Source organism: Malus sylvestris, chromosome 2, assembly GCF_916048215.2.
Source record: "Malus sylvestris chromosome 2, drMalSylv7.2, whole genome shotgun sequence".
Lineage (NCBI taxonomy): Eukaryota > Viridiplantae > Streptophyta > Magnoliopsida > Rosales > Rosaceae > Malus > Malus sylvestris.
The window spans coordinates 6,259,778-6,271,669 of record NC_062261.1 but is presented as its reverse complement, the minus strand read 5'-3'; the positions used below and the strand labels follow the sequence as shown (position 1 = coordinate 6,271,669).

The 11,892-nt window shown below is 41.3% G+C and overlaps 3 protein-coding genes across 3 annotated transcripts; 1 reads left to right on the top strand and 2 right to left on the bottom strand.

Moving 5' to 3' along the window:
- Positions 1-882: 882 nt before the first annotated feature.
- LOC126606346 (threonine synthase, chloroplastic-like) lies at positions 883-2,704 on the top strand. The gene has a single exon (XM_050273720.1). It carries the CDS (start codon positions 992-994, stop codon positions 2,582-2,584), a length of 1,593 nt encoding a protein of 530 aa, XP_050129677.1. The 5' UTR covers positions 883-991; the 3' UTR covers positions 2,585-2,704.
- LOC126606356 (WD repeat-containing protein VIP3-like) lies at positions 2,673-4,916 on the bottom strand. The gene is made up of 2 exons (XM_050273728.1): positions 4,491-4,916; positions 2,673-3,532 (listed from the first exon to the last, which is right to left on the bottom strand). Exons 1-2 carry the CDS (start codon positions 4,827-4,829, stop codon positions 2,918-2,920), a joined length of 954 nt encoding a protein of 317 aa, XP_050129685.1. The 5' UTR covers positions 4,830-4,916; the 3' UTR covers positions 2,673-2,917.
- A 425-nt stretch (positions 4,917-5,341) lies between these two features.
- On the bottom strand, positions 5,342-7,837 carry LOC126606336 (formin-like protein 14). The gene has a single exon (XM_050273710.1). The coding sequence runs from the start codon at positions 7,689-7,691 to the stop codon at positions 5,982-5,984; it is 1,710 nt and encodes a 569-aa protein (XP_050129667.1). The 5' UTR covers positions 7,692-7,837; the 3' UTR covers positions 5,342-5,981.
- Between the last annotated feature and the right edge of the window lie 4,055 nt (positions 7,838-11,892).

The following is an 11,892-nucleotide window of genomic DNA, read 5'->3' as shown; positions in this document are numbered from 1 at the left end:
TTGTAAAATTCAATGCACAGCAGGATTTGCTCAAACAGTAAGTAATAACACAATAAAATGATCTAATTAGCAGAATCTGCTCAAACTAATGTAATCATATTCACCTAAGGTAGTTTAATGCAAGAAAAATATTTCCTTTCCTCCTCCAATTATTCGGTCATGCGCTACTTGTTCAATACAAAGAACTAGATGCATTTTGATAACACAAAAGAGTCTGGAAAAAGCGTACTTATTGTCTATTGATGGATTCCCCAAAGAAGAAGAGTTTGAAGAAAGCATACCTACTAATGGATTCGGAGACTTGGAGTTTTGTTTTAGCCAATGTAAGGAAGCAAATGGCTGTTGCTGTCAATTTGTAAGAAAAAAAAATGAATAGGGTTTCTTTGAAATTTGAATCATTGAACCATCTATCATGGCCTTTGAGCTCTCCCACATTTCATCATTGATAGAAGGGATTGAATTTTTTTTAATAAAGTTGTTGGTGACCTTTGAAGTCTCCTAAAATCAATTGATAAAGTTGCTGGAGAAAAAAATAAAAATATATTTATATTTATTTCATTAAAGAATGCAAACGGAGTGGTTTCGGGTACAGGTTTGGAACGGATACCTTAATAATCATAATTGAATCCGAAACTGAACCATTTACCCGATGGTTACCCATAACCATAAAATAACCAAAATTTGATCCTCGAAACTGAACTGTTCAGATCGATTACTTACGGGAATCGAATTTTTAACGTGTTAAATTGTCATCCCTAACCTTTCCCATTAAAAAATTCCAAAATAAAAAAAGGATTGCATAAGTTTCATAAACACAAAACGAAAACGTGCCTAATTTATACACGTGTCCCAAACGGACCTACTAATGAATCACGACCCTCTCGCTCCTCCTCTCTCCTCCTCCTTATGATCACCCACCACTCCAAACCCCTCCAAAATCCAAACGCCCGCCGCCTCCTTCCACACGCTTCCCCTCTCTTTCCTCTCAGCCATGGCTTCGTCCGCCTTGTTCCACTCCTCTCTCTCCTCCCTCTCCCCTGATCTCCCCGCGTTTTACCAAAACCCCGCATCCAAACGCCCCCCTACCTCCTCACTCTCCGTATCCTGCACATCCTCCACATTCGATCCCTCCACCGCATCAAACACCTCCTCGCCCCAGCCCTCTTCCAACAAGACCCGCCGCGCCGCCGACGAGAACATCCGCGACGAGGCACGCCGCCACCGCTCCCCCCATAACTTCTCGGCCAAGTACATCCCGTTCAACTCGGGCTTCGACTCCCCCGAGTCCTACTCGCTCGACGAAATCGTCTACCGCAGCCAATCCGGCGGCCTCCTGGACGTCCAGCACGACATGGAAGCGTTGCGGAAGTTTGATGGCGCGTACTGGCGGAGGCTCTTCGACTCGCGCGTTGGGAAGACCACGTGGCCGTACGGCTCCGGCGTCTGGTCCAAGAAGGAGTGGGTCCTCCCTGAGATCGACGACGACGACATCGTTTCGGCGTTCGAGGGGAACTCCAACCTCTTCTGGGCGGAGCGTTTCGGAAAACAGTTTATGGGCATGAACGATCTCTGGGTCAAGCACTGCGGGATCAGCCACACCGGCAGCTTCAAGGACCTCGGCATGACGGTACTAATCAGCCAGGTCAACCGGCTCAGGAAGCTCAAACGACCGGTCATCGGAGTCGGCTGCGCCTCCACCGGAGACACGTCGGCCGCTCTCTCCGCCTATTGCGCATCCGCAGGTATTCCCTCGATTGTTTTCTTACCGGCGAACAAAATTTCAATGGCGCAATTGGTCCAGCCGATCGCGAACGGCGCGTTTGTGCTGAGCATCGACACCGACTTCGACGGCTGCATGAAGCTAATCAGAGAAATCACGGCCGAATTGCCGATTTACTTGGCGAATTCGCTGAATAGTTTGAGGCTGGAGGGGCAGAAGACGGCGGCGATTGAGATTTTGCAGCAGTTCGATTGGGAAGTGCCCGATTGGGTCATTGTTCCGGGGGGCAATCTCGGCAACATATATGCATTTTACAAAGGGTTCAAAATGTGCCAGGAATTGGGGTTAGTGGATCGAATTCCGCGGATGGTTTGTGCTCAGGCCGCGAATGCAAACCCGCTTTACTTGTATTACAAGTCAGGGTGGAAGGATTTCAAGCCGGTGAAGGCGAATTCGACATTTGCCTCTGCAATACAGATTGGGGATCCCGTTTCCATCGACAGAGCTGTGTATGCTCTGAAGAATTGTGACGGGATTGTGGAGGAAGCCAGTGAGGAGGAGCTGATGGACGCAATGGCGAAAGCCGACTCCACGGGGATGTTTATCTGCCCTCACACCGGCGTTGCCCTAACAGCATTGGATAAGCTCAGGAAGAGTGGTGTCATTGGAGCCGGTGATCGAACTGTTGTGGTCAGTACTGCTCACGGTCTGAAGTTTACGCAGGCGAAAGTTGACTATCACTCGAAGGCCATCCCGGACATGGCTTGCCGGTTCGCTAACCCGCCCACGGAGGTGAAGGCGGAATTCGGGGCGGTGATGGATGTGCTCAAGGATTATTTGTTGAACAAGGCTCCAAAGGAATAAGTGAGAGACGAGGGTTTTAGCAAGTTTTTTGTATTAATGCAACGAAGTATGCCTTTTCGCCGTTGATGCTCAGATTTCAACAGGTTGCTTTTTGGTTAATCCACACAATTAATTTTCAAATTTCGAACCAAGAAGCAACCACAATCAAACCAAGTTTAATTCTAAGGCTTCACCAATTCGACGGTAAAAGATCCGTCGAATCGGTACGCGCATGCATTCCCTAGACCAACACTAGTTTCTTGTATTACACACAGAACATCAGAACAGGGTGTCAAACAAACCGATTACAAGCGCACGATCTGGTAAATTTCATTTCTCCCCGAGCCAGCTACTTCACGAGTAGTCGTACAGCGATATACTCTTGTCATCGGACACGCTAGCAAGTCTACCGGGCATTCCTCCTGGTCGAAACGCCACTCCCCAGACTTGGTCAGTGTGGTTGCTCATTGTCTGCACAGCTCCCCTCATGCTGATATCCCACAGCCTCACAGTTCTATCACTCGAGCCCGTTGCAACAGCCGCCCCATCACTACTCACATCCACACTCAGGACCCAGCCTGCGTGACCTGACATAGCCCCGACCAAGGTTTTACCCTCAGCATCATACATGTGCACATGGGCATCATCCGAGCCTGTGAAGAGCAACCGGGGCTCAACGGGAGAAAACACGAGAGACCTCACTGGCATGAAGTGGCCTTCCAGGTGGTGCAGGAACTTGGCGCGATCTGTATCAAAAACAGAAACAGTTCCATCCATCGACCCACAAGCAATGCGTCTCCCATCAGGACTCCAGGCAACCGATAGCACAAACTTCTTGCTGCTGCTTTTGTCAGTTGGCTTGGTTCCTTCGGGGCGAGGAATCGACAATGTGGCTACTATATCCCATGTGGCAGTGTCCCAAACTTTGACGGATGCACTTCCCCCACCTGCCACAGCTAGCATGGTACCCTGATCAAGAGCCACAAGTTAGCATCAATTTGAATAGGCTTTTTAGCTAAAATGGTTCCTGAGATTTGCATAACTCATCACTTTGGTCCCTAAGATGTGAAAGCGATAGAATTGGTCCTTGAGTTTGTCCACAATCAATCATTTTAGTCATCACATATAAAATCTCCATTAAATAAGGACAACAATACTCTCAAATTTTGTCAAATCATTTTGGCCTATTGTTTATTATATTGAGGGTAATTTTGTTATTTTGATTCTTATTTAACATAATTTTTCACCAAATGACCAAAATGATTAATGATGGACGACCATTTCTATCGATTTCAAATCTCAGAAACCAAAGTGAGAAGTTAGACAAATCTCATAGACCATTTTGGCCAAAAAGCCATTTGAATATAACCAAAAGGGTTTGCTTAATACTTCAATTCAGCGCCTCCAAACTTAATTTAGCAAAAATAAAAGATGGTTCTCAATTTGGTCCACTTTGAATATCAGTCTAACAATGAAGAACTAAAAGAGATCAACAACTTTTCGGGAAGAACTTTCCTGGAACGGTGATACCGTTTTGATGGTATCCAAGCCAATCACGCAATGTCACGTGAGAGATTTCAAATGGTATCTACAAAGTCAATCACACAATGTCACATGGGAAATTTAAGAAGCATGGCATTATAAAGACGGGTAACAGAGTGTGATTGCCTTGAGATACCGACATGCTTAGGTAAGCTTGTCTCCAATTGGCATCTCTGACACTATTAGTAAAGCATCCAAGCAAAATACACCATATTCTAAATCCCCAATTCTAATTTTAGCATAATTTCCCAAGTAAATAAAAAAAAAAAAAAAAACAAAGCAGAATTAAATGCATACATACAAAAACAAGTAAACCAACATTTATATACAAAACTTTACAAAAAAACATTAAAAATCCAAATTTTCCAACAAAGCAAAAATGTACCTGGGGATTGAATCGTAATTGCCACACTTCAGACGGCGGGGCTTCGAGACTGGCCACGGTGTTGTTGGTGTCAACATCAAAGATCCTCACGAAGCTATCGAGCGAGGCCGAGGCGGCGATGCGGCCGGAGGGGTGAGCCGCCACCGAGGCCACGCCGAGACAGTGGCCGGTCATTTTACCCCGGTTAACCAGCTCATCCGGTTGCCACAGCCTCACGGTCTCGTCCAGCGACCCGGTTAGCAGCAAAGCAGGTCGGGAATCGGTGGCCGGGACCCACGTCACCGCCCATACCGACTCGTCGTGCGCGTCGTCGATTGATTTCAGTCCGGCGAGCTTCATTGGCGATTGATTTTGGTGAAACGACAAGAACCCTAAGTTTGCTTACTTCTCACTCCTTTCAGTCTTCGATTTTCTGTTTCCCGGAGTTTTTTGGGTTTTATATTTGGGCTAAGATTTTAGCTGGTGTTGAGATTGGGCCTTACCGAATTTTCGGCCCGTAATTGAGTGGGTTTGTTTACGTATTTGTTTATTTGAGCCCATCGTCAGGTCCGTTCAAGACTGATTTCGAAGGAAGTTCTTTTGCTCGGAAGCGCTTTTTCTGTAAGTGCTTTAGTTCGTTTAATCTAATAAAATACTGGTTCATCTTTCCCTTTCATAATATAGAATAATGATATGCATTTGGGGTTCAAAACTTCATTATTTCCTAAATTAATGTAATTGTTTCGAACTTTCTTTCCTCCCTCTTACAATAATAATAAAAAATTGTTAAATGTGCAATAGCAATCATTGCTATATCTGCAATGTAATAAGAACTAGGATGAGAGGATTGTATACAACTTGCTACATGTATGTTTAGAGAAACAAAATATTGTACTGAATTCATTTCATGCAAATTTCTCGTCTTACAAACATGTAAAAAAGATTGCACACGAAAACAAAATTGGGTCAAACTTGAAAACCCATATACATATACATTGTACTTTAATACAAAAGGGCTCTAAGAGGTGAACAAAATACACATTTAGATCCCCCAATCCATACAAATATAGTACGAGCTCCAAGAGGTGAGGAAAAAATAAAGCCACTCAGAACCCGTTGTGTCCAATACACACACAGATCATCAAAACACAATAAACCCAGAATCCAATTCACATCACTCTGTATCTACATAAGAGAAAGATTCTGAAGTGTAACTGGAAATATAATCCTGCCGATTCCTATATCTCTAGTCACGTAAACCTCCGATAGATCTTCAATATAACCGGGAATATATTTCCCCTCTTCTTATATCTCTCGTCACATATATCACTGATTGTATGCGAGAATTTTAGCGCAGAAGGTGCTCCAAAAGATTAAAAAAAACCACAATCAGAGCCCTAATGCCTTCCATCTTTTCTTTGCCAGAACGTACCATAATTCTATATCAAAGTGTTAAGATTGAAGGTGAATGTAAAAGTAGAAAATGGTAAGTAAAAAACCAGTGCATGCAGATTAGGGCATCTTCTTTTTCTGCCTCATTGAGTTCATCTTCTCAAGCCTCCACTCATCTTTCAGTCTAGCAATGAAGTTATCAGCTTTCGTATTAACATCTGGGCTAGGGCAGAACACGGAGGATCCGCCGCCGCCGTCCATCGCGTTGACTTTACTCTGTACTTCTGACTTTGACTTCATGTCTTCTTCCTTACGTGGAGATGCATCAACGTCGTCAACGTCCTCCAGTTCAGGAGATCCACAGCGCGAGCTCTGCGCGCTCTGTATCTTAACAAAATCCCCGCGCACAAAAAACTTCAGCTCTGGCATTTTAAACGGTGGAGGTGGTGGAGGCGCCGCAGGAATTAAGGGACTCCGGCAGCCGCTATTCACATTCCCATCGTGTAAATAACTGTTCGCCTTTGTTGGCAACGGGGGCCGGCCACTGGAGGCGGAGTGTCGCGGCCGGGAAGTAGCCGGAGGCGGTTGTTTAGGCGGAGTTGGTGGTGCCAGCGGGAAACTAGTATTCCAACTCTTGTGTTTTATCAATGCCGGCCGCGGTGGCGGTGGTGGCGGAGTCGGAGGCGTCAAGACGGAGTGAACTTTCTTAGTTTTGCTCATTCCCTTTTTGAATATATTGTGAAACACAGAATGTGGCGGCGGCGGAGGGGGCGGTGGAGGAGGTGGGGATGGTGGCTGTCTTGTGAAAAAATATTCCCCTTCTCGGTCTTCTTGTTCGTGTTCAGGCGGAGAAGCAGCGGTTTCGTAAAAGTTTCTGGTACCCGTGACCTTGTGCTGCTTCTTCCTCTTTTTCTGGTTAGACAGAACCGAAGCCCAAACCATCGCTATCTCCTTCTTCACATTGCTCTTTCTACGCTTCGGGTCTGATCTAATCCGAATTGGTGACGGCGGCGCGGCCGGACGTGGCGGTGGAGGCGGCGGCGTCGGTGGCGGAGTTCGAACTTTCTCCAACTCCTCAGCCTCATTAATAACATTTTTATTAACTGCTTTCTCTGTCTTTTGATCTCTCCGTCCAACAGTCTGATACGTCCTTCTCGGTTTCTGATTACGAGGCGGAGGTGGTGGCGTCGAAGGCTTGGATGGCAGCGGAGGAGAAGAGTGAAGCAAAAAAGTATCCACCGGAATCTCCTTAATTACATCAGAGTACTCCTTGGGTCGCCGTTGGTGTGAAACTGGCGGGACACGATGGTAATCGCCGATTTCGAAGTCGTCGAAAAACGGAAACTGCGACTTGTTGTGTTCCCGAGTTTCCCACACCGAGTCCTGCCCGAGTGGCCTCAGATCCGGGTAGGAGCTGCTGCTCCTCCTCAACCGGTCGCCGCCGGATTCAGGCGTCCTGCTATCTGAATATCCAAACCATTGTTGCGGAAGCAGGGATGCAGCTGATTCCGATTCCGATATGTTGGCTCTGTTTGTACGAATGTTGTCCAAGGGGTGCGGAAAATTAGTGTCGGGAATGCGATCTTCTTCAGAGGATGATGCGCCGTCGTTTAGCTTGGCGAAGACGCCGCATAGTATTGCGAAAATGACGAGAAACACGTTGAGGGAGTCCCAACTTTTCTTGACGGAAATGGTGGGGCGGAGGAGTTGAGAGGTGAGGGAGAGGAATTGAGTGATGGCGTAGAAGAGGATGATGGAGGTGATAATGGGGAACAGGATGATGAGCAACGGTGAACTTAGAAGCGGCGACGGTGAGCGGCGGGGAGGCATGGAGGAGGAGGAGGAGGAGGTGGTGGAGGAGGTGGTGGTGGTGGTGGTGGTGGGGGGGGGGTGATTTTGGTGGGTGTTTAGGCTTTGTTTACTTGCATTGCTTTGCTTTTGATGAGTTGGGGTTTTTGCTAACAGAGATACCACTATGCCGTTTGAAAATGAAATTAATAATGCACGTTCCTTAATTTCTTTTTAATAAAAAACCATTGAGTTACATCAAACATAATACGAAAATGTTTTGAGTTACATCAAACATGATATTTGATGAAAGAGATGCAAAAAGTAGGCAATTGAAGATAATTAAGAATCTTTTAAACGTCCAACTCATTACTTGGCTCTTATTTGAAACTAAGATAGCTAAGAACCTCTCAAGCGCACAACTCATTACTTCACTCTCTTGAGTTACTTGCACTAGGGGTGAGTTCAGTTTAAATCGGTTCGGTTTTTTGCCAAAACCGAAACCAAACCGAAATTTCGGTTCGGTTCGGTTCATTTTTTTTTCGGTTCGGTTTTTTCCGGTTCGGTTTTGGTTTTTTGTTTTTTGTTTTTTTCAAAAAATGAAAAACATTGAAATTTTAAATTTTAACATATCCAACACAATCATAACATAAACATTCTAACTAGAATCAAAGACAATGAAAATAAACATTTAAAGTTGAACTAAAATCATTAATCAAGTCTTCCAAAGTCCAAACTAACAACCTCACAACACAAAAATCGTACAAATGACTTAGAAAAGTTAAATTGTATGATGTTGTTCAAAGATCAGGGTTGTTTGCTTGTAACTGCATGTTGACAACTTGATTAGTAAAAGTAATGCGTGGGTGGATTTATTTAGTGTGTGTTGGATTCTTTTCCATCACAAATTACCCAAGTAATCTACCCGAAATAAATGTTTATGGATTCTGTTACATGTTATATGAGAGTAGATTTGGAAAAGAAAAATGGGGCAGAAGTAGACAGTGCTATGGAGATGGATATAGGTATTTCAGGAGGAGGTTTGGTTCCGGAACCTTATATGGGGGTGAAATAATAGGTTAGGGTTTAGAGTTTTTATAGGCCTTTTTTTAATATTTTGAGCTTAAAGTTTGGCAACACATTGGGTTTAGTACATTTTAACTTACAAATTGGTTTAGAAAATAATACCCAAAACAAATAATTAAATAAAAAAATTAATTTAATTAATTCGGTTCGGTTCAGTTTGGTTTGGTTTCTAGATCACTAAAACTGAACCGAACCAAAAAAATTCGGTTCGGTTCAGTTTTTTCAATTCAGTTCGGTTTTTCCGGTTTCGGTTAGGTTTGGTTTTCGGTTTTTTTTCGGTTTTCGGTTTTTTGAACTCACCCCTAACTTGCACTAAATATCTTGGGTAAATTACATTTTACCCTTTTCAGGTTTGTGGTCGATTTCAATTTCTTACAACATTTTTATAACATTCACTTTCATTCCTCACCTACTATTTTATTTCAATTTCATACATCCGTTAGACAATCTGTTAAGTAAACCGTTAAGTGATGACGTGGCAAATATGAGATCCACATTTGTGCTGACGTGACTGCCAAATTTATACCACGTGGCAAAAAAAAAATTATGCATTTAAAAATAAGTAATTAAAGAAAAGGTAAAAAAAAAAAAAACCTATCATTTTCTCAGCAACCAAACACAACCCATAATCCCAATCTCCTCTCCTTTTTCATTGATACCTTCGTCGACTTCTCCGTCAGCAGAAGCCTCTTCTTCTTACCCCAAACCCCCAATCATTCATTTCCCGCCTCCCCTCAAAATCACCAGAATGCCCTCCCTGCCTGCCATAGCTCCGATGATCTCATGCCCTTGCGCCCACCACTGCAAACCTATTACCCCCCGCAAGATCGTTTGGTCCCAATCGGCGATCTCCATGTAGACTTGGAAAAGACCAAGGAATCGCTGAGGCTTGCTAAATTGATCGACTCGGAGTCGGGTAAATGGGTCGGAGGGTCTACCACCGTGGTCTAGATTTGCGACGTGATGGACCAGGGCGGCGATGAGATTAAAATCCTGAGATAAGATTGATATGAAGACGTATAATCAAATAGAAACAAAACTATAAATGTGAATCATGAGGGTGTGTTAGATTGAATCATTCGGACTAATACAAAACTTAATCACGCTTAATGCATGACACATAACTAGTTTTTACAATTGTATGGTAGTGTGTATCACTCAACAATAGTTGTTTGCTGACAACTAATAGTCTACCGACAAATGGCAACGTGGAGTTGGTAAGGATCATTTCTACGCTAAATTAAAACTTAGGTTTGAGTTTCGTTGCCGACAATCTCTTATCCAAATTAATAATCTGATATGCCAATTCCTCAAAATCAAAATCAAAATCAAAATAAATTAAAGGGTTCTTTAGATATAGACCTTTGTAACTCTTATTTCCTATATAAAAATCCACCCAATTATAAACATTCAAATAAAACCCAAATTTAAAAAGGATTGCCATGTAGGAAAGTAATTGACCTATTAATACAAAATATTTACAACTTGTACCACAACATTCAAAATAAATCAATAAATATTATTACTCACCTTAATTACAATGAACAAATAATTTATTGCATATTATTACTCCTAACACACACACACATATATATATATACACACACATATATACATTCAAATGTATATAGTACTACCACAAGCTCAATATATGTATATATGTATGTACGTATGTATGCACATTACTACATATATGATCAAACATATTATACTAATTAATCTACCTATATGTAAATTTATGATGAGCAAGTAACATTTATTTTGTAGGTATATTATTTTGTATGTATCATCATATATATTGGGCACATTTTATTATTATATGTACAAAATAATAGGTAAAATAGTATTGAATAAAATAATAATATTTTTTTATGTAGGTACATTATTTTACATACATTGGGTTTGCTTCATTATGTAAGTAAATTATTTTGCATGTATTTTACATACAGTGGGGAAATTATTTTGCTTTTTTAAGCAATCTAACATTTTAAAATTCGAATAGTAGGTGCACTGAATCAAATGACATTTTTTGTAGGTACATTATTTTGCATACATTGGGTTTGCTTTATTATGTAGGTAAATTATTTTGCATGTATTTTACATACAGTGGGGAAATTATTTTGCTTTTTTTAAGCAATCTAACATTTTAAAATTCAAATAGTAGGTGCACTGAATCAAATAACATTTTTTGTAGGTAAATTATTTTGCATGAATTTTTACGTATACCAGGCATTTTTTTTATTTTTTTATTTTTGTTATATATATGTGTGTGAAATAATTTACCTACATTTATATGTAAAATATAATTTGTTCACTTAACTAAGCATGTATTATTACATATATTATGCATGTTTTGTTGTTATTATATATTAGGCAATAAATTTATTATTTATTATTTTCGTAAAATCATTAATTATCCCTTACAATCTATATAGAGCTAATTGTGTACATCAAACATTCAAATAGGGGTGTTTTGGACATTGAAAATTTTTAAATGTGTAAAGTCAAATATAATTAATGAATTTGCTGATGTGGAATCTAGTTAATGGGTTTTATTTGAGTAAAAAACTTATGACGGGTTTTATGTGGAGAAAATTAAATTTCAGGGGCTAAAGTCATATTTTCAGTAAATTAAAACTGATTTAAAAACGAAAGAAAGATAACAATATTAATTTCAAGTATTTCTAAGGCAAGCAAGTTGCAGGTGGAGTCCATAAGACAGTCAACCAATTTTCTTCTTCTCTTCTCTCTTTGTTTGAATGATGGGAGCGTGGTTGTAATCATTGAAATTATACCCTTTTACCATGAAACCACCAAGAATATGCCTCTTGGGTGACAATCTGTCAAAAGAATAATTTTTCCTTTTGTCAAAATTAAGAAAAGACACTTAATTCTGGAGAATATGTTGTTTTATAGTCGGTTTTAGGGTTTACATAAAGCTGTCCGTGATGAGAAATAAAGACATGCAAGTGTGCTGTGACGTATATTTTTCCGTGTTTACCTTTCATCACGTGATTTGAATTTCTTATTGCATGAGATAGACAAACGAAAAGGCACCAAAGGAATCTCTCCCTAATCTCTCCCTTTTTACTTTTCCTTAACAATCCATTATTGGTAATACGGCTTTTAACGTGACCAGTTTTCCTGCATATTTTTC

What these genes read in the sequence shown, in the direction of transcription:
- LOC126606346 (XM_050273720.1), top strand. Translation starts at nt 992, where the DNA reads ATGGCTTCGTCCGCCTTGTTCCACTCCTCTCTCTCCTCCCTCTCCCCT.
- LOC126606356 (XM_050273728.1), bottom strand. Translation starts at nt 4,829, where the DNA reads ATGAAGCTCGCCGGACTGAAATCAATCGACGACGCGCACGACGAGTCG. An exon ending in AATTACGATTCAATCCCCAG is followed by an intron (nt 3,533 to 4,490) that starts GTACATTTTTGC and finishes GCTCTTGATCAG; the next exon opens with GGTACCATGCTAGCTGTGGC.
- LOC126606336 (XM_050273710.1), bottom strand. Translation starts at nt 7,691, where the DNA reads ATGCCTCCCCGCCGCTCACCGTCGCCGCTTCTAAGTTCACCGTTGCTC.